This window comes from Impatiens glandulifera, chromosome 5 (assembly GCF_907164915.1).
Source record: "Impatiens glandulifera chromosome 5, dImpGla2.1, whole genome shotgun sequence".
Lineage (NCBI taxonomy): Eukaryota > Viridiplantae > Streptophyta > Magnoliopsida > Ericales > Balsaminaceae > Impatiens > Impatiens glandulifera.
This window is the reverse complement of record NC_061866.1, coordinates 37,614,251-37,640,778: the sequence shown is the minus strand read 5'-3', so window position 1 is coordinate 37,640,778 and position 26,528 is coordinate 37,614,251. Positions and strand designations below refer to the sequence as shown.

Below are 26,528 nucleotides of genomic sequence, written 5' to 3'. Positions count from 1 at the left end.
ACCGATCAGTAATACTTGATTACAATCGGTATAAGGAAATACCAATTGGATTTAATTTGATCGTCACCGATTGTTAGAACCTCTCTCAGTAATACGAATTGAAGGAACACTAATTGGTGAATAACCAATCGGTATAGGGACACCGAGAAATACTGATTGGTTATTTACCAATCGGTTTGGGCACACTGAAAAATAGCGATAACCAATCTGTATAGGTCACACTGAGAAACACTGATTGGTTGCTAACCAATCGATATAGGCAAGCAATTAAAAAATATTTATTTAATAAAATTACAAACCCTAAAATAGAAAAATAATTAAATTATAAACAAAATTAAAATATGAAATTGAACCAAAATGAAACCATATTAAAAATCTTATAACAATAATTGTTTAGTACTATACCAAAATTTGAATTCTAATTGTACATAACAAATGTTCTTAAACAAACACAAAATAATAATCATAATTACTTTATTTAAGATGCGTCTTCTTCTCCAGAATCATCGTCGTATTGTTGTTGTTGTGGCTGCATAGGTGGAATTGTCGTGGATGAACCTTGGCCCGATGATTGACCGATATTAGTAAATTTTGCAAACATTGTAGGATCGATTGATGAACCGCCAAATATAAATTATGACATAAGATGCATCATCTTGGCTCTCTCCTCCCTCATATTGTCTTCCATATATGCATGTTCTTTCTGCATCTTATCTTCCATTTCTGCCATCATCATTTCTTCAAAATCATCGAGTTTTCGTTGCATTGTCAAATTATCCCGGCGGAGTTATATTTTGAAATGCGGTGGCCCTCGAACTTGAAAAGATGAAAAAGATCACATCCCAATGATTTTTTTATTGTCTTGAGGGACAAAAACTTCTTCAACTAAATTGATATTAGAAATGTCGGGACATTCAACTCGCATATATCTCAGCTCATCCTACAACAAAATATGTTAATTACAATAATAGATAAAATGTAAAGTAAACATATTTTATACTTACCATTTTCTCCAGTACGTTTGGATCAACAAATTTATCATTTTTGGTCCTAGTCGCCAAAAAGAAATCTTCATAATTTGGAGTTGCTCCATTTTGCAGTTTCTAAGATTGAAAGTTCAATTTTAATTTATTTGAAAACAAAGTTAAAATATAAGTTTTACCATTTCTCGTTGTAGTTGTGTGAATGCTTTGCTACCAAACCGATGTATATATTTTTTTTGTTTTCTATGCTGGTAGCGCTTCGTTTTTGCAATTAATATATATAACGTTAGATTAAATTTGTTATATTAAGTACAAAATTTGAAAGAAGAAAAACTTGAAATTTATCAATAAAGTAGTGGTTCTCAAGCAGTCACTCAATAATTGTATAGACATAAAGTCTTTCGCTTAATAATATCAATATATCATTTGATAACAACATGATATTTCGTGTAGTGCAATTCACATCCTTAATGATTTAAGTTCGCCTCCATAGAACTCTACAGTTACACCTACTTGTTCATTTTTATCGTAATTTTCAATGATAAAAATATCGTACTAAAAGACACGTAAAGAAATAACAATTTTCATTGTCTTAATGATATACCCCAACTATCATATTCATTGACTAAAATTCACTTAAAATTATAATATGATCATTTTTTTATGTTATTATTATAAAGTTGGTTGTAAGTCATACAAAAACTTTATAAGTCAATTCTTATTAATCTATTTAATAAAATCTATTTTGAAGATATTAATTTCTTTAAATTTGTATGAAAATAATGTCAAATAAAATGAATCTTTTGATTTCAAAAACCTCAATTTTAAAAGACCAATTTGAGCACCAACTAAGCAAATACAAACACAATATTTTCTTGTCATTTTATTTTTCCTTGTTAAATTGCGCAACTTATCTTTTGTAAAGGACATATTTCTCTAACAATATATTATATTTTTATTTATCATAATATACACAATAATTTTTGTATTATTATCAATAAAAATATTTGCTCTCATATTTGTGTTGGTACCCTTTAAAATCACACACATCTGTGTGAATTAAATCAAAAGTTTTCTAATCAAAAGATTGCCACACAAATCTTTCGTTATACTTATCATTAAATTAATAAGATAACTATTATTGTGATTATTTAGTTAAATAAATCATTCATATATAATTTATATATAAGAGATTATAATGTTTATTCATATTTAAATTATTTTTCACATAATCTCTATATAAGAGAAATTATAATGTTGAATCAATTAAAATATTTATTTTAACATATTATTTTTATCAAATAAATATTCATCATCATGTCACATAATTTCTAAAAAAACATCATGTTTCAAGCATCTTTGGCCGAAGTCGCTTGCACATTTTTTTATGGTTTCACGTTTGCATCCGATGATGTTGGCATAAATACTGCATCGTTTCTCAAATTAATTAATATTTTTCCTTGTAAAGCTAGATCAAACAAGGTCTTATTATTGAAATTCAGAACCAAGTAGGCCATCATCTACTAGTGTCGCATAATTATGAATCTCTTTTTTTTGTTTCAAATTCAAGCTAAATAACTTTTTCAACTTCTTAATTTCCAACTTTAATCTTTCTATTATTATTACGACCTTCTATTTTATTTAACTCAACTCTGTCAACAAATTAAAATATTACACATTAAAAAAGATAATTTATCATAACCAAAATGTAATATATAAAACAGTCTATATATAAATAGACTATATATTTTTAGTTAACAATCACCCTATCATATTCTTATTAATTACTAACATTTTATAATTTGATATATATATATATATATTTGTAACCCCGAAAATCTCTTATCCCGAAAATGCTTAAGGTTTGAGAAATTTCAACATTGGTTTGAATGTTGAGAATATTTATTCATAAAAGCATTATTTGAAAAGATTTATAAAGATATGTCCCTGCATTTTGATATTAATTATAATAATAATTATTTTTTTTTATCAAATTTTAAATAATCTTTCAGATTTAAGATGATCAAATTATAATTTGATTAAGGGATATTTGTATTTAAATTAATTTAAAATAATTAATTTAAAAGATCATTTATTTGATGAAAGAATCGCTAATTGATTTTTTTTAAATGAAAATATTTTATATACGTATACAAACATATATTCTTTTGAATTCGATGTTTGGTGATATTCGGGAAAGGGTTTTCGCACTATATTCTTTATATCCGTTAAAGAATAGTCTCTACTTTATAAAGTCTTGACTTTGAAAAATTGGGTTTATAAAATATTATTTATCCAATTATTCTTCAGGTCTTAGACATGCATGTAGTTTTCTTACATTTAAAATTGTATAGTAATATTTAAATATTGGTATCTACGATTGATGTCGACGATTGTTGAGGAAAATATCTGGAAAATATCAGTTTAAGCCATTAAAATTTAAAAACAAATCTCAAACAGCCCCTTCTAAAAATATATTTTTATAAAAATATTCTTAAAATATTTTGAAATTGTTTTCTATTTTTTTTAGATATTTAGAAAATAGTTTGGGCTCCAATTTTTTTTTAAATATAAAAATCTCAACCAAACATGCCATATGAATGGTCCTTTTAGTCTATGGTGTCGATCTATCGGTCTCGGGCTAAAACCCTCAGTCTTAGGTCGAGACCTCTCGGTCGAGGTGTGGGATCTATCGGTCAAGGTGTGAGAGGCTCTTGGTCGAGGTGTGGGAAACTCACGATCCTGGGCTAGAGATCCTCGGACGGGTGCTAGGGGTCCTTAGTCGAGGTGTAGGGAGCTCTTATTTGGGGGAGAAATTCCTCGATCGTGGTGCGATGAGCTTTCAATCCTAGGTTAGGGATCCTTGATCGGGTGCGAATGGTCCTAGGCTAGGAGTTCTTGGTTAGGTGTGAGGAGTTCTTGGTCGGGTGAGAAATTCCTAGTTTGGGTGCGAGGAATTCTTAGTCATAGGCTAGATTTCATTGGTCGGGGTTATAAATTCTCAGTCGGAAATTGAACCCAGGTTAGACCCTCGGTCGATCGTTAAGAATGTCAAACTTCATGTTTGATGATTTTGATTGGGACCTGATCTGTTGATCCAAAGGCATGGGGAGCTTTGCCCAGTCTCATGGATCATTTATAACATCATGTAGATGCATTATTCAATCGGGATGATGTTCCATTCAAATCAAACCATCCTTGAAGAAAAGAAATAGGTTTTTCATTTTTATGGTTAGATGAAGCGTAAAGAGCTTGTCAATAGCCTTATTATACTTCATATGACTAGATGAAACCAAAACATGAACACTTACTGTTCATTTTGACCATTCAAAACTAAAATTTTATTTTTATAAAAAAAATTAATTTTTGATAAAAAATGATCGGATTACTTGGAATCAATCTGGATATACTTCTAACATCCTTCGAAACATGTTGGAAAGACTTTTTGGTTGTTGTTCTTGAGTTATAACCCAAGAACAGAAACCCAATTTTCAAAATTTTCAAAATTAAATTTGGGTACATTTGATTATATTGATTGATTTAGTTTTGTTTCGATAAAAAGCTTGTAAATGATATTAGGATCGTTTTCCAATCAAGAAATTGAACAATTAGACAGTATATAAGATCGATCGAATTTAAATGTACAAATTTCAATTTTAACTTGTAAATCGAATTACAACACGATTGAAAGCTTACTATGAGTTGGAGAACACTCCTGAACTCTTTTAGAAGTTTTATGAATTCTTAGATTCTAACTTTACAGCCTTACACGGAGATTCAAATTCTGTAAGAAACGCTTGGAAATTTTAATGGCGGATTTCATTTAGGATTGATTGAGGGCTTAAGATTGGATGCATTGCCTTCGGTTTGCCTAGAGGAGACTATTTATAGTCTCACAATGTCGGTTGATCGACGAAGTGAATCAAATTTCAATAATAAATCATCAATAAGTTTTGTCTATTCTTCATCCAACTTGATCGTTCAGGCCATGATGATGCCTATGATCGTAAGTGAAATGATCACTATGGTAGGGTGATCATTTTAGTTTTCGAATCTGTCAATTTGGTGAACTAGCAACGGAGTTCCATCTTTGAGAAATCAATGATTTCAGTTGTTGATCATGTCGTTCTCCGCGAGGAAGAAGACAAACAGAGGCAAAACGATGTCGTTTTAGGTTGAAATGCGAGCGCTCGGGCGTTCCATCAACGTCTGGGCGTTCTGTTGCGTCTAGGATAATGACATTGAGGCACACATTGTTTGATCCATTGTTGCGCGGAAGCACTTTTCTTTCATTGCAACGGGCTACGCGATCCACTATTGTTCGTTGGATGAAGCATGAAAGTTCATCTGATGGCTATAGAGTCTTTTGCACGAATCATTTATAGCCTTAGAGCTTGTTTGAAATTGATTTTTCTTTCATCTTTTTTGTTTTATTTTCAACCTACAAAATATACAAAATATTTTTAATAAATATTTTTCCATGTTTAACCCTCTTGTGGTCACATTTTTATCCTCTCTTCTAGCCTAGCGGCAATAAGAGTTGAATATCAACAGCCTCCTTGAGAAGTCTTGGGTTCAAGTCCGTCAGGCGACAAGTTCTACGTCTAGTTAAATGATTAAGTGTGTTTGCGGGCTATGTACTTAACCCCCTTGTGGCCACATTTTATCCCATCTTCTAGCCTAGCGGCAACAAGAGGTCGATATCCCAGCCTTCTTGAGAGGTCCTGGATTTGAGCCCGTCAGGCGACAAATTTTGTGTTTGGTTAAATAATTAAGTGTGTTTGCGGACTGTGTTTAACCCCTTGTGGCCACATTTTTTTTTTGTGAGTTTAATAAATACTTTATTTTGGATAAAATGAATACAACATTTATCCTAAATTATTTATTTTAATTTCTTTTAACCTCTTAAAATTAGTTTATATAAAATGAATACAACATTTATCTCAAATTATTTTATTTATTTTTCTTGGCCATTATCTTGATTAATTGGGGTTTAATTATTACAAAAATTAATCCAATTAATTATTTAATTGTGTTTTTGGTCTTAATTTGAATTATTTTGATTTATTTATTCAAAATAATTATTTTAAAATTTATAAATTGAATAAAATTTTAGTGCTTATAATATTATATTTTTTTAAATTGAAACCATATATTTTAATTATAAATAATTTAATGATTATTAATAAATTATATTCCTCATTAATTTCTTAGAAGGTAACTTTTCAGTTTTTTGTATTCTAATTAAATTATATAAACTATCTTTTATATATATATATATATATATAAAAGAAGATATTGACAATAATGCTCTTTTAGCGTTATTTAGAACGGTTGACCACTCTTTTTGAAAGCTTTAAAATTGACTTCATGGCATCCTCATCATCTCTCTTAGGTAAAAACATCAAACAGAAAATACTTCATTGGTGCAAGATACTAAATAGCTTAACACACTAAGACTATTTTTAAATTGTTATAAGTTTTGACTTTATATATATAATATATATATATATAATTTTACAAGAAAATGACTCGTTTTGTTATCAATAGACTAAGAAAGTGAAAAAGAATAACTGAAAGAAGGGAAATCCATAAGTTGTTCGTTAAAATCAAAATGTACAAGGAACAAAGTCATCGATTTGAGAGGTTTATTCGAGACATGTGCTTATCACATTTCTCTTAAAATAGTTACACTATCTCCCTTTCTGATGAAGTTTATCGTAGATGACTATCTCATTAGGTACAACGAATCTAGTAGTGATTTAATACTAAAATCACTACACAATAAACTTTACAATGTAACTGAATCGTTCACCGGGTTTCAACGGAAATATATTAAATCAATAACTCAAAAAACACTCAGTTTAGTGAAAACTCGAAGAACACTAAAAAAAAATATAAAAAAAATCTTTCAAATTTTAGAAATATAATAAGATGAATGAAGAAAATATGAGATATATAAAAAATATTTAACATGAAAGGGATATATATAGAAAAAAAAATAAATCATCCTAATAAATTCATTTATCAATCCAATGGCTAGTAATCTTTCTGAAAGTTGTCTTTCTTAGACTCTTGACATTCTGCATTGACATTCCATCTTATCCATTAACACAAGAAATTCACATTTAAATTTGGTGTGAATTTATATTCACTAGCATGAATCTTGTGCATAGAATAACATTAATCTCGTGCATTTGTACGGCTAAAAATATAAACATAATATTATTTATATATAAATATTTTAAATAAATAATATTATTCAAATATTTGAATTGATTTTAATTTATAAAATTAAAATAAATTCAAATATTTGAATTGGTTTTAATTTATAAAATTCAAATAAATTCAAATTTAATGTTAATTTTTATTTTTAAATTTATTATATAAAGTTTTACATGGTTTTGATATTCTTTACTATTATTATATACTTATTTAAAAAATAAAAATATTAAAAATTATCTAACTAATTCTTTTAAGTTTTTTTATATTTATAATAATTTTGATTATTTAATAACTAAATTTAATAAAAATTGACACTTATCAAAAATAAATAATTTGAATATAATAAAAAAAATTTAAATAAATAAATTAATATTATGAATAATTGGACAAATGTAAAAAATATTTAAAATTAATATATATATATATATATATAAATAATTAAAAAAATATATAGTAATAAAATTGTTGTATATTTTTTTTATATTATAAATTATTTTAATAGATAATTGTAAAAACATTAAAAAATAAAAAAATAAAAAATATATACTAATAAAAAAATTTCATACAATGTCTTAATTTTTTTTAAATAATAATAATTTTTTCAAAACTATTTAAAATAAATATTTATAGATCTATAAATAATTAAATAAAAAAATGTGGTAATTAAAAACTAATTCTCTCAAGAATATTAATTTAATTTTTTACAATAATAATTCGGACTCAAATACATTTATTAATAAATTTAAAACTTAAGATATTTAGTTATATATATTTAGAAGTTTTTTAATTTAAATATTTATATTAACTCTTTTTATAATTTTTATTTTTATTTTAACAAACATTTTTTTTATTTTTTTTATTTTAATCTTTTTAATTAATAATATATTAAATATATGTTGATTTTTTTCTTTTAAATTTTTCGTCAATTATAAAATATTATTTCAAGTATATAATGTTTTATTTTTATAATAATAAATAAATAAAAAAGAATTTTCAATCACTTTAAAAAATTAATCGTATTTAGTTAATATATTTTTAATTTTTTTTAATTTATATATTTTTTAAAATATATATACATCAGAATATTATAAATTAAAATAACAAATATTTATTATATTTTATAGATATTTGTATGAATATATATAAATATTTAATAATTTTAATACTAAAAAAAAGTACTGTGGTTTTTAAAGGTGTATTCTTAAACATTCGATTACACATTTCAGCATTATTTTAGGCGCTGAATCACCCTCCGTTGATGGACCTTTAGGTTTTCTCACAAGTGTTTGTTTTACTCAAGTCGAAATTCCCAACATTCGATTACACTTTTCGACATGAACTTAGACTCTAAATCACCATATGTGGACGAACCTTTATGTTTTTTCACCAATGTTTGTTTTACTCAACCCTTTGTGGACGAACCCTTAAGTTTTCTCACCAATATTTTTTTTATTCAAGTTGACACTCGCTTTTGTTTCATCTACCACACACCCACATATAATAATTATTTTTAGAGTGATTCGAGCTCTGATCTTAAGTATAAAATGTTAACACTTTGACCGCTATATCACTCATAATTGTTAAAATATTTTTTAATTTTATATATATATATATATAGATATATATTTTGTAAGTTACAATTTGAATAATTATATATATTTTTATACTTGTACCAAAAAAATATAATAAAAATAATTATATCTCTTAGCCTAATATTAAATAAAAATATTTTCGTTAATAATATATATATATATATAACATTATATATAATAAAAATAATTAAATTTCTTATCTTAATTTTGTTTATTAAGTATAAAACACATTGAATACTTATTTTAAAATTATTGTAATTTTTGTTGTTGTTGTTGAATTTATTTTATTTTTTATCTTTTTCGTGTGCATTCCACATGAACATTCACAACATTCGATTACACATTTCGGCACGATCTTAGACCCTGAATCACCCTCCGTTGACGAACCTTTATGTTTTCTCATCAATGTTTTCTTTACTGAAGCCGACATTCCCAACATTCGATTATACTTTTCGGCATGAACTTAGGCTCTAAATCACCCTTTGTGGACGATCCTTTAGATTTTTCACCAATGTTTAATTTTACTCAGCCATATGTGGACGAACCCTTAGGTTTTCTCTCACTAATGTTTGTGTTACTCAAGCCAACATTCTCGCTTCCGTTTCATTTATAAATGTTCACGCACCCACATATAATAATTATTTTTAGAGAAATTCAAACTTTGGTCTTAAATATGAAATGTTAACACTTTAACCACTAGACCATATTTATAAATATTGAATAATTTTATAATTTTATATATATATATATATATATTTTATAAGTTACATTTGAATAACTATATATTATATAATTTTTTTATACTAATAAAAATAATTATATCACTTATCCTATTATTAAATAAAATAATAATAATATATATATACCATTATTATTATATTCTATTTTTCTCAATATATTATATAAATTTATTAATAAAAATTATTTTTATTTTTTTTCTTTTATATATATATATCATTTATTTTTTAATATATAATAATTATATAATGTTACATATTTATTTATTTCATAATAATTATATTGTTATTAATATCGCGCGTTTATCAAATTTTGTGTATAATTTAAAATAAAAAATATCATATTAGCTTAGTTTATTTTACTTGTTTTTGTTAGAGTTGTAAGTTCGAAACATGCATTTACATTTTTAATTTTATTTTTAACCATTTCAAGTTTATGTGCGAGTCAACCCACGATCCAACTCAAATATTCATTTACTCTCACATATATATTCAAATTAACCACAACTCTCAACTCGGCAAACCAAGTAAATTCAAATTAAATATTATTATATATGTATAAATATATTGTTATTTATGTCACGCGTTCATCAAATTTTGTGTATAATTTAAAATATAAAGTCAACTTAGTTTATTTAAAGGTTTACTTGTTTTTATTAGGTTACAAGTTCGAAAATATATATAACATTTTTAAATTTATTTTTAACCGTTTCAAGTTTATGAGTGGGTCAACTCACGATCCGACCCAAATATTTATTTACTCTCCCATATATATTCAAATTAACCACAACTCTCGACTAAGTAAACAAGAAATTTAAATTAAATATTATTATATACATATATATATATATTAATATATATATATATATATATATATATATATATATAAATTTAGATTAAATTTCATTTAATATTTTATTTAAAATCTCACTTTCATTCCATTATTGGAATTAGTTTAAAATTTCAATAATTTTAAATTATAATGCAAAATTATAAAACATTCAACCGATTAACAACCTGATTTTTAAGGTACTCTAGGGCCGACAAAATTTTGTTCAAATTTAATATTTTATATTATTTTAAAAACATATATTAATTTTGTATTTTATTTAACAAATGTAATCTAATCTAAAGTTGGTTCATTTATATTATAATTTTGATTTTGGTACCAGCAGGGAGGTTCAAAGTCTTTTTTATTTTTTTATTTTTGTAGTGTCCGGACTCCGGAGTTTGGGTGGGCCGGGGGCCCCTAGACGATTGAGTAACTGGCCTCACTGAATCTGTAACCATCTATGATTTGGGCCCTTGCCTTCTTTTGTATCCCTTATTTCTTTTTATTATTATTTTTGTTTAGCTTATAGGAAAGTCTTCAAGAATTCATTCCATCTACATATATAACACAAAAGGACATTTCAGATGGTTTTCAGATGGCAGATGATTGAAAACTAATTTTTTTTACAATTACAATTGAAATAAAACCAAACCTTTACATTAATCTTCAACAAAAACAACAAATAAAAAATAAAAAATCATTGATTCTCTTAACAATTCCATAGTTCTATATGCAAAGTCTTGGTATGAAACTTGTTAATTTTCTAATCCTTTGAGGTACTAAATTGACAATTCAATAAATTTTTTAAATGAATTTAATTATATAATTATTAGTGACTTAATACAATATATATTTTTACATGAATACTTATCTCTCTATAATAATAATTTATAATGTTTAACTTTCAAAGTATTCAGATTGTCAGGTCGAGAACTGTGGTTAATTTGAATATATATAAGAGTAAATGGATAGTTGAATTGGATTGTGGGTTGACTCGTCCATAAACTTAAAACGGTTAAAAATAAAATTAAAAATATTTATCACATTTTAACCATTATTTTTTTTCACGATTTTTTATATCATTATTTGTACAAATGCACTGATTACATTCTACTCCAACTCACTAATAAAAAAAAATTTGCAAATGGTAAAGATAAAACACTATTTTCACTTATTCGGTTATACTCTCAATAAATGAATAATTGTTTTTTTTAAGTGAAAAAGAATACCTTTTATGTTTGAATAGATAATTGATTGTAATATTTATTTTATTTTATTTTATTTTCCTTTCTTCTTTATGTAAATATTTATTTCGGTCTTAGCAAAAATAATAAAATAAATTAATGATTTTATTTTTTTTATGTGAAACACAACTATAAATAAATTTATTAAAACACTTACAAATGGAATTAGATAATCTAAACGACGACGTTTTATCGTTTAACTGCCTGACTAGTATGTCTTCCAGAAAGACCTAAAAACTCAAAACCCTTGTGTGAGCCCGCCTTCGAAACTCCATAGCCAGAGTTACTACTCAGATCTTTCTCTGTTCTTAGATCCAAGGTTACATTCTCTTCCTCTCCTATATATCTAAGGTTCAAAGTCTTTTCACTCATCAGCTTTCCTTTCTTCATTCACTTTCAGGTAATACAAGATGTCACTCCGAGTTTTAAATCCAAATGCTGAAGTTCTCGATAAATCTGCTGCACTTCACATGAATATCAATGCCGCTAAGGGTTTACAAGACGTTCTTAAGACGAACCTAGGCCCCAAAGGCACTATCAAGATGTGAGAGACAACTTTTTCATTTTTACGATATATATTGGATTCTTTTTATTTAAATTGAAGTTTACATCTTGATTCTACAGGCTTGTTGGTGGAGCTGGTGATATTAAGCTCACTAAAGATGGGAACACTCTATTGAAAGAAATGGTTTGTCTCTCTGTTCATTTCTGGTGTTCATGTTATACAAATTAACAGAGCAGTCTATAGTTTGATTTGTTCATTTGGGTCTTAGTTAGTCTTGGAAAATGAAGTTACTTGATGTTGTTACAGACTCTATAGTTTGGACTCTGGAATCTGTTAGGAAACTTCAGTTAAACATGGACTTTTGATTGAATAACTTTCATATTAATTACAGTTTTGTGCAAGAGTAGTTCTGCCTATGAATATGATTTTGTATGATAAAGTTACCCTAGAAAAAGTGGATAATGACTTAGCAGAGGAGTACGTAGAATGAGAATGGACCTTAGCAAAAGACGTATAATCTTTGGGTATTATTGTTCCATTTAGTATTCTCGGCTTAATTTGGTATACTTGTCTTAATTCTTTTTTTACCACTAGAACTACAAGCTAACATATATTCCATGTTTTAACTCATATTTATTTGGTCAATTTTCATTGCCTTACTGCAAAAATGAATATATAATGATAGGAGAATAAATATACACAGAGAATGCCTCAAGCTTACTTCATTTAATTTGAACTACACTATTTCAAGCCTGTTAGGGTCAGATGTGAGCGTTAAATTTGAAAAATGCTACATTCTTACTTCCCATGTTTGATGATTGTAGCAAATTCAAAATCCTACTGCAATAATGATAGCCAGGACAGCAGTTGCACAGGATGACACAACTGGTGATGGAACAACTACTACTGTGATCTTCATTGGCGAGCTTTTGAAACAATCAGAGCGCTATATTGATGAAGGTGAGGCAAACCTTTTCTAGCATATTTTATCCTGCTGTTCCTTGTAAAATGAAAATATAAAAGAAAAGTTTTATGTTTATTTTGTACTCCGTATTAAAGTTTGATTGCTATAGATAATGAAAATCAAAACAGGTCCTAGAATGGACATGGCATGTAGATGGTCTTGCCAGCACATATCATGACATTCCGAAGATAATTGTCTTACCAAAATTTAGTTGATAATTTATTTATTGTTTCTTGTCCCTGATAGTGGAAGTATCGGCCTCAACCTTTATTCTCTTATTAGATTGAAAATCAACTTGACACCATGTTGTTGGACATGTGAGGACTAGAACTTGCACATAGTTGATGGGGTTTGAGTATGGATTTTTGGTATGTATATTGTTTCAAATTAAATAAAAAGGTCATTTAGGCAGGCAAATTGAAATTTAGAAAAGGATATTAGCCATATACTATGAAAATGGTCTAATGCTTGACAATATTTTTATCTAATGAATAATCTGCTTGCTCTATTCTATCACCAAGTACTTCATGATAAATATTCAATTGAAGCTACGAGTAACTGGAGGACCAATGTATAGACATCGTAAAGACATTTGGCTGTGTAAATTGCTCTTGCCGAAGGCTATAAAGGTTATTGCTAATAGCTTGGAAAATAATTTTCTTATGTTCTTTTTGGAAAAACTAATATGGACCTATGTTATTGCTTGAGCTAGGTAGTTTATGAATTTTGGGTTCTTATTCTTCCTCTCCTGTACTCACAAAAAAAATTATTGTTGGAAGTGACAATCTCAAGATGTGTGTGACCTATTTTAGCTAATCCATTGTATGTATGCAAGTGATGTCGAATGTTTTGTGTTGCTTAGCACTGATTATACTGTAGTCCGCTCCTAACAAGTTATTCATCTAATAGAGCTTATATGGAAACATTTTAGATCCATTTGTCAAATTCAAAAATCAAACCTCACATATTTGAACATTATTTTCAATAATCGTTTCTCTAATTCAAGTTAAAGTCCTTATGTACGTGAACATCATTTGCAGTAACCGCCTCAAATATTCAAAGTACACGCATACAATTTGCATTTGATTAATGAATAGAACCCCACTCCACTTCCTAATGGCGCCATAGTTTCCTCGATACAAATTCATCCGTGTATAGGTTTCTAGAATACAAAATTTCTTTGTTGGCTGGTTTGGGTTGTTCAGACTTCAGAATGTGAACCACAAGTTGATTGTTATGCACCATTTGATGGTCAGATTGTTCTTATTAGCTAGTTGCAATCCATTTAAAAGTATATAAGGAAGAAGGCATACAAATTTGATAGACAAAGCAATAGTTGTATGTTTGTGGTTATATTTCATTTTCACATAAGAGAATAATATAAGTGTTGTGTAATGCAAGCATGGGTAAGATACAAAGGGCAATGTTTGTAGATTATGGTAATTTGTAGATTGTATTGTTACAAAGAATTTGAGAATTACTTTTAAGAGTAACAAATTCAATACAATTAGATGGATGTAGTCTCACTTTTTTGGTTACATAGTCATGAATATAATTTATAATTCAATATAGCAGTGAAAGTCAAACTTATGTTATTTACAAAATCACAAATTCTTTTATAATAATAAACAATATTATATGACATACAAAATATTATCACTTTAAGTAAACACAAATTTATGATAATAAAGGCTAGGATATAGAACAAGTAACTCTTATGTCATATTGTTATTATTTTATTTGATAAATATTTTAATTATAGTAATACCAATTCAATGTGGTTTGATGGTTGAGTCGCTGAATGAACAATGTTTAGGTCACACGTTCATGACTTGGACACTGTTTAAATTATCATTATTATAAGTTATCTTCACCACAACCTCTATAATACAAAACCTAACATTTAAAAAATTTTTTATAACGATGTAATAGTAAGTATCAATAATTGTCTTAATTTATTATATTATAATAATGACACTAACAATGATGATGATGAGGGACACATGTAAGTCTTGTGCTCAAGGTGGCTACAGATAAGTTTATATCATATATAAGTTGCGGTTATATAATTAATTCCTAACAACACAGCATCACCCCTTCCTAAATTACCATCATATTGTAGATTTGAAAGATAGAGTTGGGATTTGAGTAGTTTTATCAGTTTTGGCTAGGCAGAGACGTAATATAATGTTATCGATCGTAACTCCTAGACAACATATTTATCCTCTTCAGGTAACACATTTTTACTCGTTCACCAATCTATAAGGATGTCAGAACGTCTCAACTCAGCCCTGTTTTAAAAACATTATAGTTATTATTTTGATATGTCATTAAATGCTTTTCAATTAGATTGATCTTGTGGTTTTCCTTACTATATTGCTTCACATTTGTTTCCTGTTCTAGATTTAACTTGAGTTCTTTGTTCAGGGATGCACCCTCGAGTTCTGGTCGATGGTTTCGAAATCGCAAAAAAAGAAACGTTGAAGTTTCTAGAAAAATTCAAGACCCCTGTAGTGATAGGTGATGAACCTGACAAAGAGATGCTGAAGATGGTGGCAAGGACAACACTGAGAACAAAGGTGTCAATTGTTTTACATATGACTTCATAAATATTCAAAAAAGTGAAGAAACAATAGAAGTTATGAATAAGACCAAGGAGCTAACTCATTTTCTTTGACAAAATCTTCTCTATTTGTTTGCTCTTCTCTTTTGTGGTTTACAAGCTTAACTTATTTACTTCTGTGCAGTTGTATGAAGCATTGTCTGATCAGTTGACTGACGTAGTTGTTGATGCAGTGAGTATCCCTGTTCTTACTAGTGTCTCTATCAAGTGTGGATAGTGACATTTCATTGTTGACCCATTTTTGTGTACTTTCATTTACCTAAATGTTGTAGGTACTCTGCATTCGCAAACCTGAAGAATCTATCGATCTTTTTATGGTTGAGATTATGCATATGCGGCACAAGTTTGATGTTGACACCCGTTTGGTATGTGATTTACTAATTGTTTTTGATGATTAATTGCTTTGTTGCCATATTCACGAACTTATTACTGGGTGACATTTTTTTGTGTTCTTATTAGTATTTGATTAACAAAAGAAAATATTAGTATTTGATGGTTGTCCAATGTGAAAAGGGACATTTTTGGAGATAATGAAGCAGTATAATATATTTTAGTCTAGCTAGTATAATAATTCTAAGGCCCCATCACGTCATGTATGAACTGGATTATTGTCCTGAAGAGTGAATAGGTCCATGCTGTATTGCTTGATATCTTGTCTAGATGAATATTATACCAGAAAACATCTAGGTTATGGTCATTCTCAGCTTCTTATTAAATATACTCCTAGATGTATATTTGAAGTACATACTTAATATTCTGCTTTTGCATCAAAGGAAGAAAGACTTATTTTGTTTTTTAAAGACCAGGGTGATTTTAGATAAAAAAAAATGGACCTATTGCAACCTTGTTTCCACTGCTCCTATCTTTGCATGTTCTTATGATTGGGTAGCTTCAGATTTTTTTTCCATCTTTATTTTCACCCCTGTTATATAGTGTGCTCTTTTGAGAGGCTGAATAATAAAATATCAGGATCTGTTGTTCAGCTCTACTTAGTTTTTATAAGCTTTTGTAGTTCCATATGAAGTGATAGCAATTATCCACCTTTTGCAATTGAGGAAGATTCTATAATGATCTGATCTGCTTGGATTCTCTACAGATTCTTAAAGGAGATCTCTGTTGATTCTCATCTTGTTATTTTCTATGTAATGTAGTTATAGTGTAAAATAATCAATTTTGTTCATCGTTTTTTAAGGTTGTGGCTTGGATCTTGTAATGATACTTAATCAGAGGGAAGAGTTCTATTCGTACTTCCTGTCTTATTCTTTCAATGTTTCTTCTTGTAGGTGAATGGTCTAGTCTTAGATCATGGTTCAAGACATCCGGATATGAAACGAAGAGTTGAAAACTGTTATATCTTGACTTGTAATGTATCGCTAGAGTATGAAAAAAGGTACACAGATAATATTACTGTCTTTGCTGTTCCTGTTTCCTTTTCTGATGTTGGGATTCTGGAACATTGATCGCCATTATCTTCTGGAAATTACTAAATTTGATTGTGTCCATAAGGCGGTCAAGTTATGCATTGATTCATTTGATTTGTTACAAAATATAATTTACTGGTCTTATCTCATTGATTGACAACTCTGGATATTTTTTTTTCCATCTAGTGAAGTAAATGCAGGATTTTTTTACTCAAATGCGGAGCAGAGAGAGGCAATGGTTGCTGCAGAAAGACGCTCTGTTGATGAAAGGGTGAACAAGATTATTGAACTGAAGAACAAGGTATAACTTGAGCTCTAGACTATGTAACCAATATTTTGATCACAAGGATTAATATTCTGTTAGAATGAAATTTACACGTGGTTGTATTTCTGTCTTAGGTTTGTGCTGGCACTGACAACAATTTTGTTATCATTAATCAAAAGGGAATCGACCCTCCATCATTGGATATTCTTGCTAGGGCTGGGGTAAGTTTTGCATGCTTATGTTTTCTCTCGCTCCTTTTATGTTAGTAAGACATGCTATGTCATCCACATACACATGCTTCTTCTCTACATATGGCTTTGATGGAGACCAAAAGTATCTCTTTTGTTTTTCTATCAGCATGCATTATTGCTCAGCTTTTATTCATTTGGTGAGAGAATGCTTACTTGTAAGACCTGCATGATTAGATTCTTCTGGGGTAGCATTTTCGTACCTATTTAATTGACAGGTAGTCTTTTCAGTGATAGATTCAAGTAGTAAGTTTGAGCAAGTTTTTGTGCAGGTTGGCAGCCCTATTACTGGTTCTATAACATCATCACTAGTCTTTGTGCATACATTTCCTTGGGCCTTGTTTGATTAAGGGTTATTTGGATTTAATCCTAATAACCCCTTATCCCTTGATTCCCTCCATCAATCAAGTTATTCATATCATCAACTAAATTACCCTTTATTATTATTATTATTTTTTTTTATAAAATTTAAAATATTAAATACAAAAGGTATTTTAGTCATTAATCAAATAATCCACATTTTCATCAAAATACTTTTTTCCAACAAATTATTTCTTAAAACTCCTACATCAACACAAGCTCTTGATGATCTGCATAATCAGAGAGAAGGATAGGAATCCTTGATAAGGGCTTCTGTAACTTTGAACAAAATAACTTACACTTCTAGATAGATCACTGCTTGTTCTCATCCTATTGACCATTTGTTGGGATTTATTTATTTTTAGATTGTTGCTCTTCGGAGAGCCAAGAGGAGAAATATGGAGCGATTGGTTTTGGCTTGTGGTGGGGAGGCTGTTAACTCTGTTGATGACTTGACTCCTGATTGTCTGGGATGGGCTGGACTTGTTTATGAGCATGTTCTCGGAGAAGACAAGTATACATTTGTAGAAAATGTTAAGAATCCTTTCTCTTGTACAATCCTAATAAAAGGTAATACAAATTTCTTGTTCTGTTAACTATTTATTTGACAAGGTGACTAGACCAAAGTAATGTAAATAGTACCACAGTTTTATGTTTCTAATTTTTTTTACGATTCTGAAGGACCAAATGATCATACTATTGCACAAATTAAGGATGCTATCCGTGATGGTTTAAGAGCAGTGAAGAACACCATTGAAGATGAATCAGTTGTGCTAGTAAGTACACTTGATAGTCAAATTTTCATTGATATCATTATAATTACTTTTCATATCGTCCATTGTTATGATACTTTTTTCTCTTGAATAGTTCTCAATATTTTGATAGAAAAAGGGATTCATGTCTTCCGTTTCAAAATTCAATAATATTTCATTACTTGGAGGTGATATTTAAGTATTATCACCCATCCAAGTTAGCTCAAGTGGAAAGAGTTTGGACTTCAGAAGTTGGGGTCACAAGTTCAATATCCAGTGTTAAGTGTAAACATTTTAATTGAAGTGGGGTCATGGTGGTGGATTGTTGTTCTAGCCCCCTCCATAGAATAAACCATGGTCTAAAAAAGTTAACATTCAAGCATTATCAAAATGAAATTCTTGATGCAAGATTAAGATATCCTCAAATAATTTTGATCATAAGCCAGAGAAAATTCTATATATATGCCAAATGAAGCAAACAATCATAGTATAATTTGGATTATGATATCACTGAAATTTTATGTCACATAAATCTCACATATGTAAAATCAAAACTTAGTCATAGTTAGTAGCATTGGCAATGTCACTCCCTACTTTTTAGTAGGCTCAATGTTTCTATCTCGAAACATTGAAAAATATGTGCAGTGTTTTGTTCTGTGGTCTTGACTTCCAAATTGAGATATAAAAGCACTATACTTCTTCCCCTGATTCATTGACATGTATGTTTCGGTAAATGAGTTTGTAAATTGCTTTGTAGGGGGCAGGAGCATTTGAGGTAGCAGCTAGACAGTATCTTGTCAACGAAGTAAAGAAAACTGTTAAAGGGGTAAATACCGTTCACGCAACCATCTTAATTAAATAATGGTTTAAGCCACTTTTTTCATCTTAATAACATCTTATTCGGTCTTAAATTTTGAACAGCGTGCCCAATTGGGAGTGGAAGCCTTTGCTGATGCTCTTCTAGTCGTTCCCAAGATCCTAGCAGAAAATTCTGGCCTTGACACCCAGGATGTGATAATTTCCCTTACGGTATGTGTATATATATAATAAAGAAGTTAAAATCAAGTTCCCTTGACATGTTTGAGTATTCGGCTGATAGAATTTTTTTCTTTAACCTGTGAAAAGGGGGAACATGACCGAGGTAACATTGTTGGCCTAAACCTGCACACTGGAGAACCTATTGACCCACAAATGGAGGGTATCTTTGATAATTACTCAGTCAAACGGCAAATTATAAATTCTGCGTAAGTTTAAAAGTTTTTTTTTCTTCTTTCTATTGGGTAAGGAATTAAATAGGAAATATGCAGTAGGCATTTGGGAGTAGTGATTCGCTTGTTTATTATAATTTTGGTTTCAGGCCGGTAATTGCCTCACAATTGCTGTTGGTGGATGAAGTGATTCGCGCGGGTCGCAATATGAGGAAGCCCACTTAGCTTGCTAGCTTAGCCTTGTTCATTATCTTCCCGAGTCTTTTTGGTGATTCCGAGATTTTGTTTGCTTGTTGCTTCTATCATACAGCAATCTTTTGTTCTCTTTAGGACAAACAATTGTAATGTTACAGGAGAGTTTGTTTATCCACATTTTTTTGCCACTGCAGACCATGCCAGTTTTTATGCAATTTGTTAAATGAATGAGTTTTTTTAAACTTGTGTATTTGGGATTGGTTTTAATTCAAATCAATCACAAGCTTACCATTTAGTGTCTGAGGTGAAGCTTATTTAATAGTTGTCCATCAATTCATTGCCTCTTTTTTTATTTATTATTTTTTCCTTTTATGTTATATATATTCATGTATTTGTTATTGAGTTAATATGTGCTTCATATTATATGTTTATTTATACAAAAAAAAATGTTTGTGTTTATGTAATTGTGGCTTTCATCATTTTGCAAAAACCAAAAAACTATTAAATTTACAATCAAATTCTATGTAAATATAATACTCAAGGATAAATAACTAAACCATGCCTTTATAGTTCAGATACTGATTTTGATTATATAAATGAATAATATTAATTCTAAAACATTGTAATAACATTTAAATACAAGAATTTTTACTTGTTTATACTAAATAAAGAATAGTAAATCAATGATAAAATATTTTCATTAGATTCAAAATAATTAATGTAAACCTAGTCTATGCCTTCTTCCAAGCCAACATCTCCTTTCTTTTATTTGATTTGTACAATTAAGGACTTGTGCATGTCCGTCTTGAGAATTGGGCTACTTCATTCCATGTAGAAAAATGTGAAAAAGAAAAATTTGTTTGTGAAAAAGAAAAATTTGTTTGTCCCAATTTTAGTAAAAAATTTCTTTTAGTGAGATTAGAAGTTATAATTTAAAACACTTAATAAAATAAAAATTACAATTTTTCATAATAAATCCTTAAGCTCACACTTTTATGTTAAAAAAATTAAACTAAAAACATTTTATTGTTTTTATTAAATGAACTGCCCTAGGGTGTGAGTTTCCCTCGGGCCCTATGCATGAGATAGTAACCACCTAAATTTGTTTAAAAAATATATAACTTGCAACTAATCAATAAGGTTAAATCAAATTTTATAATTAATTTTAACATTAACATATTATATATTTTCAATATTTAGTTAAGAATACTTGAAAGACTAAGAAAAAGTAATTTAGATCTATATAGCTCTCAACGCTTTTCAACTTTATTGGTTGTCACAAGTTACAAATTAAGAGATTTTGGATATTGATGAGCACAACAAAGAAATGAGTGGACCTATAATATTTCTCAATGAAGAGATCCTTTATGAGAATTTTTTATTATTAATGTCATTTAATTAAAATATCATCCATAAATCTGAGACTTAAAGTTAATATTCATCTATTGATGAAATAAAAAAGGAATGGTTAATTAGATGGTACAAACAATTATTTGGATCACTTCCTTTCAAATAATGTTTTTTTTTTTACTAAGTAACTTCTCATTTACCATTTTTTTGTGACATCCACTTTTAGCCTTCGATAGTTTAGAGTGTTGGAAGAGAAGATAAATACTTTCGGTTAAGTGTAAAGACTCGAACCCATGACTATGAGTTCCATGACCACGAGTTCTTGTGCACTACCACAGTTTCTCCGTGTCTAAAAATTTGAGGTAAATAGTTTGTATGATACATTTACAATGCAAAATGGTTTTGTTCAAAAATCAATTCTATTCCCCCATTTGGTATTAAATCATAATTGTTCTGAGAAGATCCGATAATTAGAACCAACATTTGGTATTAAATCCTATTCGAAGAACATGTCGTCAAAATCAACTAGAAATATGGAAGCAGTGAAGATCGGAAGAGAAGAGAACGTGACACTCTCATATTCGTTACTCAAGAAGAGTAACTACTCGGTGTAAGCATTGAAGATGCGGGTAAAATTACAAGCACAAGGAGTGTGGGAAGCCATGATGTTCGACGAGGTCGACGAGCGGAAGGATAGAATGACTCTCACCGCCATCTATGAAGCACTCCCCGTGGACGTACTCCTCATGGTGACTGAGAAAGATTCCACCAAACAAGCATGATAGACGCTAAAGACGATAGATGTTGTAGTGGAGAGAGTAAAGGAGGCAAAAGTGAAAACATTGAAGACACACTTTGAGGTGATTCACATTAGAATGGGTAATCAGTCGATAATTTTGCCATGAAACTGACATCCATTGTGACTGGTATCTACTCGTTGGGAGAGAAGGTGGAGGAGATCTCCGTCGTCAAGGAGTCCTTAGAGCTGTACCATAAACACACATGCATATCGTTACCGCGATCGAGAAATTTGGTGACCTCTAGAATATGATAGTCAAAGAGATTATCGGTCGTCTCAAAGTCTATGAGGAGAGACTTCACAACTACGGAGATTAAGAGGAGGAGCACCTATTGCTCACACATGATGAATGGATGTCATGAATGAAGAAAAACGGAGAATCCAAATTTTCTTTTAGATCGTCGAGTTGTAGCGACAACGGTGGAGATAATCGAGGTCGTGGCAAAGGGCAAGGTCGAGGTCGAGGTCATGGAGAAATCTCACCTCGACAAGAAGGCACCAAGCCCCACAAAGATAAGAACACATTTAAGTGTTACACTTGACAAAAGTACGAGCACTACACGTTCGAATGCCTTAACAAAAGGCCCGATGATGAGGCAAACCTCACTAGCTTCTATGACAAGGAGCCACCATTAATTGTTTTTGAGGTAGTGACAAACGCTTTTCCTGAAGATGAGGAGACAAACCTCGAAGAGTTCGTGCAAAAACCAATCAAGGAGGAACTAAAGGTGTGTTGCTAAATGAAGAAAAAGTCACGGCGAATCTCCTCGCAAGTGGCGATGAGTATAATAACAACGACGTGTGGTACCTTGACAACAAAGAAAACAACCATATGACGAACCATCGAGAGAATTTCAATGCGCTCGATGAGAAGATCACTAGAAATGTGAAGTTTGAAGACGGAAGTAAGGTGCATAAGTTTCTTGATCCAACTCATAGGAAAATCTGTGTGAGAAGAGATGCCGTATTCGAGGAGGAGAAGCAGCGGGAGTGGTGAAACGACAATAACGAGCTCGTACAAAATTCTATGGAGTTTGGAATCCTACGAGATGTTTATACGGAGGCACCACTAGTAAAGATAGATCGTGATGAATTGTTGTTGCTCACCACCGAAGAGACAACAACATATCACAGGGTGGCAGCCGAAGATCTGTGGTATGAGACAATGAAGAAAGAGCTCGAGTCCATCAGGAAGAACAAGATATGAGACCTCACCGACTTACCACCCGGTCACAAGATCACTGGGTTAAAGTGGATTATCAAATTGAAAAGAGACACCGAAGACAACATTCTCATACACAAAGTGAGATAGCAAAAGACTATGTGTAGAAGCAAGGCATTGACTTTGAGGAGACCGTTGCACCAGTGGCGAAACGTGACACAATCAAACTAATTCTTTCAATCGCAGCTCACTATGGATGAGAGATTCACCACTTATATGTCAAATAAACATTTCTCAATGGTGACATCGAAAAAGAATACTACGCCGCTCAACTTGAAGACTTCATCATAAAAAATAAAGAGCACACGATGTAAAGCAAGGATTACAACTCGAGCAAGTATCCGATGGAAGCAAAGTTGCAGGTCGAAAAGGATGTGGAAGGAACTTAGTGGATCTGAAAGAGTATAGGCGTATCATAGAGTGTCTCAAGTACTTGACACACACTCGACCCGATATTTCTTATGTAGTTGGAATAGTGAGTCGATAATGGAGCAACCTACCACTATATACCAACAGGAAATATAACACATTCTTCGTTACGTGAAGGGAATGCTGATCTATGTGATTTAGTTAAAAAGAGGACGAGAAGTTAAAGAACTCGTTGGTTTTACTGACAACGACCTAGGCGATGACATAGACGATAGGAAAAGCACATGAGAGATGATGTTTTATCTCAACGAGAATCTGATCACTTGGAAATCTTAGAAGCAACAAACTGTTGCTTTATCATTATGTGAGGCAGAGTTTCTGGCAACTACTGTAGCGTCATGTCAAAGACTTTGACTGAGAAACTTGTTGAGCGAGGTGCTCAGATGCGAGCCGAGGCTAATAACCCTCTATGTCGAAAACATGTCCGCAATATCATTAATAAAGAACCCAATGCTTCATGGACACATAAAACACATTGACACTCGGTTCCACTTCATCCGTGAATGTGTCGAGAACCGATAGATTGTCGTAGAGTTTGTAAGCACCAAAGAACAACGTGCATACATTCTCACTAAGGCGCTAATAAGAGTCAAATTCGTGGAGATGCGAGAGCCGGTCGATATGAAGAATCTTGAACCAAATCAAGCTTACGGGAGGAAATTGTGAGTCTAAGTATTGATTGTCAGCAAATTAAAAGTTGTTGGTCTTTATTATCTTTTATACAATTAGGGCTTATTTAATTATTAATGAGATTGACTTGTATATAAGTAGTTTATGATTTTTAGGTTAAATTACTCTTTAAAATAGCTGTTTGCAAATTTTGATATACAACACTTCATTAAGAATCTTAAAACTTTTCCTCTTTAACAAATATTATTGTCTTTCCCAGTTTTTTTAATTTTTAATTTCTTTATAATTGTTTTTAAAATATTCGATAATTAGAACCAAGATTCAAACTTATATAATAATGTACTCATTTATTTTGTTGAGGTTTTGTCATTGTAATTTTTCAAATTAATTACTGTATTGTTTCTTAAATATCTTAGTCATTTAAAAAAAAAAAAGTCTTTAGTGATTGGTAAAGCCTTAATGAGTAGCGATGGATCATCTACCAATCGCCGTGCCAATTTTGGCAACAACAAGCAGACCTTCTACCGATTGAAGACGGTTGATATATGATCAATCGCTAGGCATATAACGATCGGTTTGAAGGTTAATAGCGATTGGTTTACCAATCGCTATAAAGTCTTTTTTTACTAGTGTGATCTGGGTTAACTCCATTAAATTCTTAATTTATCTAAACTGAGTACCTCCTTAATCAAATACCTAGCTAAAATATATATTAAATGACATCCTTCTAAAATATAACAACACTACTTAATCCACTTAATGCAGTTAACTAATAAATGACAACTAAATTAATTTACTTAATGCAGTTCGGAACAATGAATAAAAGCAAATGTGAAAATTGCTAATTAAAATTTGAAAAAGTGATGTAGAGGCTGTATAATGTAAATTATGATGAGAGAAATAGAGCAAGGCAAGAGCATGTTTGTTATATGATTATGAAAACAAATTGTTTTGAAGTTAACCTCATTTCTTTTAAGTATCTCAATTATATATAAGGATGGTCGGAGAGTTTTGAAATTTATTTTTTTAATTCAATCATTTTGTTACACACTTAGACGGAGAAAACTCGATTTCTGCAAACAAGTGATTGGAAAGATACTCCATTAATTATAATTCAACTAAAAAGATAAAAACCAAAAATAAATGAGGTGGTATATATACAAGAGGATTAACAAATACACTATCAATGTCTTTGAGGTTTTATTATGTTAGTATTGTTTTGACATTTTAATGAAACCGATATCAGAATTTATATTACATTGGTTTAATTTTTTTTAAGCAAAATTCGCTAGATTAAAGTTTTAAAAAAGTGATACATATAACAATGTAAATTAGGATGAAAGAAATAGAGCAAGACTTGGAGCATGTTTGTGATGCTTTTGAAAAACAAGGTTTGAGGGTAAACACAATTCTTGTAAGAATCGCAATTCTAACTCTAGGTAGCAGTTGTTTTTTAGACTTTTTATTTTATTTTAAATTCCTAGTCCTCATTCTTCTTTTCCCAACAACCTTATTAGTTTGTTTACATTATCTCATGATAGATTGGTTCAGTTCTTACTGTAATCCATAAGAATATGATCCACGGCCTATTATTCTGCGGGAGTTTACACTGTGTTCTGTCCACATTCATCTATGTCTTTTCAACAAAATATATGTTTTATTCCAGTCTCTGGTCTCCGGCCTTCCCCGTTATGACTTAGAGCAGCTTTCACGTCTAATAAGTGACTTGCGAATGAATTGTCGGGAATCAGACACGTATAGATCCTTTCTCTATTTTTGATTGACAAAAAAAAAAACGCTTACCTTTTGAAACTGAGTCTAACTCTCCCTCGAGTTCACTTAAACTTCTTGTTAAATAAGAACAAAAATCAGTGAAGAAAAAGTTAATCTCTATATCCATAAATGTTGAACACACTAATAGATTGACGTGTAAATAGTCTTTGA

The 26,528-nt window shown here is 30.0% G+C and overlaps 1 protein-coding gene across 1 annotated transcript; it reads left to right on the top strand.

Annotated features, from left to right (window-relative positions):
* Positions 1-11,807: 11,807 nt before the first annotated feature.
* On the top strand, positions 11,808-20,404 carry LOC124938484 (T-complex protein 1 subunit zeta 1-like). The gene is made up of 16 exons (XM_047478926.1): positions 11,808-11,932; positions 12,014-12,157; positions 12,238-12,301; positions 12,943-13,078; positions 15,510-15,661; positions 15,830-15,877; positions 15,978-16,070; positions 16,989-17,095; positions 17,313-17,427; positions 17,526-17,612; positions 18,365-18,569; positions 18,681-18,775; positions 19,509-19,577; positions 19,673-19,780; positions 19,877-19,995; positions 20,109-20,404. Exons 2-16 carry the CDS (start codon positions 12,024-12,026, stop codon positions 20,182-20,184), a joined length of 1,608 nt encoding a protein of 535 aa, XP_047334882.1. The 5' UTR covers positions 11,808-11,932; positions 12,014-12,023; the 3' UTR covers positions 20,185-20,404.
* The last annotated feature ends 6,124 nt before the right edge of the window (positions 20,405-26,528 follow it).

Bases quoted from the DNA above. Each gene is read 5' to 3' on its own strand.
- LOC124938484 (XM_047478926.1), top strand. From the start codon at position 12,024: ATGTCACTCCGAGTTTTAAATCCAAATGCTGAAGTTCTCGATAAATCT. The intron at 13,079-15,509 runs GTGAGGCAAACC...TTCTTTGTTCAG, and splicing joins AGAGCGCTATATTGATGAAG to GGATGCACCCTCGAGTTCTG. The intron at 17,096-17,312 runs GTACACAGATAA...TTTTCCATCTAG, and splicing joins TCGCTAGAGTATGAAAAAAG to TGAAGTAAATGCAGGATTTT.